Source organism: Magallana gigas, chromosome 8 (genome assembly GCF_963853765.1).
Source record: "Magallana gigas chromosome 8, xbMagGiga1.1, whole genome shotgun sequence".
Lineage (NCBI taxonomy): Eukaryota > Metazoa > Mollusca > Bivalvia > Ostreida > Ostreidae > Magallana > Magallana gigas.
In genome coordinates this window covers 50,464,058-50,470,208 of record NC_088860.1, presented here as the reverse complement: position 1 = coordinate 50,470,208, position 6,151 = coordinate 50,464,058, and the positions used below count along the sequence as shown (strand labels likewise).

Genomic DNA, 6,151 nt, shown 5'->3' with positions numbered 1-6,151 from the left:
ATTTGTCATGTTGTAAATTTTGAATTTACCGGTTGGCAGTAAATACAAAATTTACAACATGACAACTGTCAACTGTCATCTTGTAAATTTTGTATTTACTGCCACCCGGTAAATTCAAAATTTACAACATGACTCATTGATATTTTTAATTTAGTTGCATTTATGAATAAAAATTCATTAATTCACGGTTTTTATTAATATTTTCACCTATAATTGCAGGTCGTTCAGTTGATGGTATATTATCCATTCTTAATGTCCCACTGTTCCGTATATGGATCGCTTTCGTTTAAAAATCAATTCACTGCCTATATACAAGTAAGAGATAGTTCGTTACAACTTGACCGCGCAGTGCCCCACTCAGACCAACAGACAAGATAAAAGACAAGATTCCATGAAAGCATTGATTAAAATGCACTAATATACAATCAGTGCCATTAGGATCAGGCGATCACTCACTTCGTAGACAAGTGCTTTTGTCGCGGTATCTCCACACATGTTTCCGTGATAGGCAGATAATTCGTTATAACGAGGTAATCGATGCTCCTCTGTTACCGGGCACCTCGTCCTGACTGGCGCTGTTCCATTGGAGCCGAGCGTGGAACTGGACGCCACAGAGAAAGGTAGGCCAGGCCGCTGTGTGTAACAGTTTTTTGTGTAATCAGGATATATTTGTGAATACTTTTACTAAATGACAAAAATGGAGAGCTTTTACTAGTTAATGCCGCTCATATCTCTGTTCAGTAGAGTGTCATTGCCGGGCATACGGATTCTATGCTACTTGTATAATACAGGTTATTAATTATGAAAGGTTTTAATGAACGGCATCAATAATCTGACCACTGGCTAATGTTGATCATGCATTATGCAGTGCGTACAGTAGTGAACCGAATGTACTGTACACGAGTCTCTATGTAGGACATGAGAGAATGCATAAAAGTTCATTAAGAATTTCTACGAAGAGGGAAACATTTATTGATAAAAATTTGGAATAGTCATTTATATGTGTGAAAAACATTTATTTAGCGGTATTGTCACATTTTTTCTGATATAAAACTTATAATGCAAAATTAATATTAACAAAATGTATTAAGGTACACAAAATGTTAACACCTTTTGACATACATGTAATTTGCTCTGTGGGGATTTTTATCTTTTGGTTTTTTTTTTATTTTGGATTAATTTTTTTTTTGGTATCAATTTTTTGCTGTTACTGTGATTTTGTTGCTATAAGTTTTATTATTTTCTTCTTTTTTTTTGTTTCTATGTTTAAGTGTAGGTATTGTTTTGTTTTGGTTTGTTTGTTTTTGAATTTTTTTTTTTTTTTTTGGGGGGGGGGGGCTTGGGAGGGGGACTGGTAAATGTAGTAGTAATTAAAATGCTGGATATTGTATAGAAATGATTTTCCCCAACGTGTTGCACTCAATCAGTCACAGCTGTCAGTAGAAACTTTTGGCCGGGGCAGGATCTTCGCTCCAACTGTTTACGCAGATAGAAGTGAAGCTGGCCATCACAGAGGCAATGTCTCTGATTCATCCTCAAACGTTCATTCATCATTATATAATGAATTTTACAGCCATCGCCGGCGAGGTTTTTGATCATGAATAAAACATGGAGCTGTTTTTTTGACAAGATTAAGAGCACCAGTGTCACATGTATCATTCCGGAACTTGCGTTTACCAGTTCTTTGTTTCTTAAACTAAATCGAATTGCAACACTGTCGTTATGTTATAGCTGATATGTATTGGCTATCAATGATGGAACTTAGATTGCAAATTTGGTCACCAATCAATAGATTTATTGCAAGCACCATACAGCTACAATGTAGTTTAATATTTTCTTAATGCTGAAATGTTATGTTATGATAATTGAGCACACCATGTTTAGATTTACAACTCTTTCGTAACAATATCTATATTCTGTGTTGACATGAATTGGAGCTAGATGCAGTTTCATTTACGCTTCATCTCTTTTCACAAGTTTTTTTTTTTCATATAAGAACAATATCGCATGAATGCATAGTTTTAAACAAGGAGCTAAAATCAAGTAGCAATAAGATGATTGAGTTAATCTATATTAGTTGATTTCCTTCATTTCATTTTTTTAGAAATGGAGATATACCTCAATGCTACAATGTACAAAAACATAACAGACATAACCATGGCGAACGGAAGTAACCAATCAGAGAGCGACATCGAGGCGGACCCGCTGTTCCGGATTTCCACGCTGATCTGGGTTTACACCTCCCCCATCCTGTTACTTACCGGCACGGTAACAAATACCCTGTCGATATGCGTGCTGCAGAGAAAAGCTCTAACCAAACAGACCACCACATTCTACCTGACAGTTCTATCATTTATCCATCTGTTCGTGCTTTATTTTGGACTAGGAACGGCGTGGCTCAAGCGTGCTTTTGACTTTGACATCCGGCTTCAGTCCGATTGTCTGTGTCAGTTTGTTACGTTCGTCGTGAACGTCTTCCTTAACATGTCCGTATGGACGCTTGTCGCGGTCACTATAGATCGTTGTATCATCGTGTGTCTACCGCATCACTCTCAAACGCTCTGCAGACTCAAGTACGCAAAGTGCACCGTAGCCGCCATCTTTGCTTCAGTTGCTCTAGCAAACATACACATATTTTGGGGAGTGTCATTAAGCAAAACTAGTGATAGTTCCCAAGAGGAGTGTACCCACGGCAACTACTTTAACGAGTTTGTGTTTCCTTGGATTTCTCTGACCGTGGGTTTTCTCCTACCATTTACTACAATGGTCATAACAAACAGTTTAATCGTTCGAGGTGTGTATGCCTCCCAAAAACGCTTGGCTTATCAGTACAGCACGACCTCGGGGGGTAGTTGGAACAAGTTATCAGCCAACAGCGACAGATACCCACCCCACGGAAACAGATCCCCACCACACAGGGACAAGCTCTCCAGCCTGACCACGATGCTGCTGGCCAGGAACGCCACCTTCCTAATCCTGACCCTGCCCATCATGATATTTCTGATCGTGGAGCCGTACTACGTGTCTGAGGATCAGGACAGCGCCGCACTCTATCTGACCTGGGCCATCGTTAACATCTGTGATTACTCCGATCACGCCATTAACTTTTTCCTCTATTGCCTGGCCGGATCAACTTTCCGTAAAGAGTTACGCAACATGCTGAGGCCTGTGACACGACACACCGCTAGATGACACCCCCTCCCTTCACCACGGTCTTCCAAACGTTGATTGCGGGGAGTAAACAAAACAAAATCTATAGATATGACCCCCTCCCTTCTGCATCCCAAAATCAATGGCAGAGCAAATAAAGCAAAATTGATAATGGTTATAATCATTAGTCTTGTGTTGCCTCAATGCAGGGTCCCGGGGGTCCATTATCTAACCAATCTCAGTAGGGTGATCTATGACAAAATTAAAGTCATCCCTCCCGTGGATTATCATCAGTGCTGTTTGATGGGAGGCATATAGGATGTTTGAATAAAGATTGCAAACAATTCAACAGGATTAACCGGTATTTGAACTTAAAAACAATCTGTCTATCAATCTTTCATGAGCTTCAGGCTATTAGTGATATGATAAAATTATACAAAAAGTTCCCAGTTTGAATTACACTTATTGATTGATTGATTGGTAAGTGGAATAGTAATGACCCTTAATCCCGAGTAATCCCGAGTTGTTCCGAGGCTCTTCCGAATGCATTGGCAACCTGGCTAACCGCCCTTATACTAGGAATAGTCAAATAACCAATACAGAAAAATATGGAACGCCTCAACTGCCTTATGTAGATAATCTTCATTATATGATGATACTTCAACATTACATGCTGATACTTTAACATTACATGATGGTACTTTAACATTGCGTGCTGATACTTCAACATTACATGCTGATACTTTAACATTACTTGATGGTACTTTAACATTACATGCTGATATTTCAACATTACATGCTGATACTTTAACATTACATGATGGTACTTTAATATTACATGCTGATACTTCAACATTACATGCTGATACTTTAACATTACATGATGGTACTTTAACATTACATGCTGATACTTCAACATTACATGCTGATACTTTAACATTACATGATGGTACTTTAACATTACATGCTGATACTTCAACATTACATGCTGATACTTTAACATTACATGCTGATACTTCATTATATGATGGTACTTCACTATGCGGTAGTTCTAAAAATAGGGTTAGGGAAGCGTCTCCTAGGGAACGAAATACGCTAAAACTCAGAACACGTAGATGCCTGTAAAGATTTTAACACTGGGCTGTTTCTCTGTTTCAGAGATTGATCAGATTGGACTAAGGTCCACTAAAACTTGTTTAGATCGAGGTACTCAACAAATGCTACTATTTGATTAAGTGTTGTCTTTTAAATGGGTCATTTTAAATTTTAAAGAATGGTTGCATTGAGTTCATTGGGGCTCAGCGCATAAAAATCAGGGGGTGCCAAAAGTCCTTCAGGAATTTTGGTCTAAAAATGTGCATTCAGAACCCAATCTTTTGACGCTTAGTCAGAGCGAACAGCTAATTTTTTTTTTAAAAAGCACCTAAACAAATACTTCTGTCATTCATGTTACATGTAGATTGGACTTATGGGGATTAATGGGTTCTTCCTGGAGATCCACGTGAAGGAGTGGGCAATAAAAGCACTGATTTGTTCAACAGTACAGTTACTGCTAAAATCAGATTCAACAGCAATGCAATGTTTTATCCTTTGCATGATCTTATAAGTTGCATGTGTGGTTGTCGTTTGCCTTAATACATTGCACCAAAACAAATCGTATGTTTCGACAATATTTTTATTCCATGCGCGGATCCAGAAATTTTTTCCAGGGGGGGGGGGGGGGTCCGAAGGATAATTGTGTTTGCCAGGGGGGGTCCGAGGCATATTTTCGCGATAATTTTACTATGTAAATTTAATAAATTTTCATTTTCCAGGGGGGGTCGGGACCCCCCCCCCCCCGACCCCCCCTCTAGATCCGCGCATGTATTCAGTAGAGATCCTCTCTCATGAGCTGTAGTGTATTGTGTACTTCTTCAGTTCCAGCCTTTTTTTTTCCTTTTTTTTTTTGTTTACACATTTGTCCACATACACCATATTTCAGACATATTTCATACATTTCAAGATTCTACATATTGTAATATCTTATTAATCTAAAGGAAATAGATTATCCGTGTAGTGTGAAAACGTGTTTTCTTGCAAAAAAAAATATAGATAAATAAAATTGCAGTAAATGAAAAGAGAAAAAGGGAGATATAGAAGATTAAAAAAACACAATAGAAAATGGGGTACATGTATCAAAATATTTGTTCACAAGTCAATATAATTTAAACAAGAGGCCCATGGGCCACATCGCTCACCTGAACAGCAGTTCATTGTAAAATTACATTTCGTAGCATATGCTTTTTCTATTTTAAACATTGAACCCCTTTCTGGGGACCCAGTAATGGTCCGAGGTTTTTGGTTGGCTTGAACAACATAAATAGTAACATAGGAATGAAAATGTGTAGCACTGCGGTGGGACCGCACGTACACAACCTGAAAAACTGAACGTAGAAGAGTTCCACTTCATGAGGAATAACTCTCAGACTGTACAGAACATTAGAGTTTACACAATTTGAGGATCTTTGCATAGTAATCTCACAAACTGTAGCATTATAGTTCTCGAGAACTTTTTAAAAACATTTTCAATATATCTTTCTATGTTAAACTTTGAACCCCTTTTGGGGCCACAGTATTAGTCCAGTGCTAAAGTTTTAATTATTTGGAATCTACATTATTTAAGGATGCTTGCATAGTTATCTCACAAGCTGAAGCATTATAGTTCCCTAGAAAAAGATTTTTCAACATTTTCCCTCTATATTTCTATGCTAAACTTTGAACACCTCTTGGGGCCCCAGTATTAGATTGAGGTCACGGCTTTTATAATTTCGAATCTACACTATTTGAGGGTGCTTACGTAGTTATCTGACAAATTGATGCATTGTAGTTCTCGAAAAGAAGATTTTTAAACATTTTCCATATATACCGGTACTTCTACATTTAACTTTAAACCCATCTTGGGTCCCTAGTATTAGTCCAGGGGTCACTATTTTTAAACTGTCGAACCTTCATTATCCAAGGT

General features: G+C 37.9%; 1 protein-coding gene across 1 annotated transcript; it reads left to right on the top strand.

Annotated features, from left to right (window-relative positions):
* The first annotated feature begins 255 nt into the window (after positions 1-255).
* LOC105338021 (G-protein coupled estrogen receptor 1) lies at positions 256-3,750 on the top strand. Its single transcript, XM_011442990.4, has 2 exons — positions 256-620; positions 2,105-3,750. The coding sequence occupies exon 2, from the start codon at positions 2,107-2,109 to the stop codon at positions 3,190-3,192; it is 1,086 nt and encodes a 361-aa protein (XP_011441292.3). The 5' UTR covers positions 256-620; positions 2,105-2,106; the 3' UTR covers positions 3,193-3,750.
* Positions 3,751-6,151: the final 2,401 nt, after the last annotated feature.

What these genes read in the sequence shown, in the direction of transcription:
- LOC105338021 (XM_011442990.4), top strand. Translation starts at nt 2,107, where the DNA reads ATGGAGATATACCTCAATGCTACAATGTACAAAAACATAACAGACATA.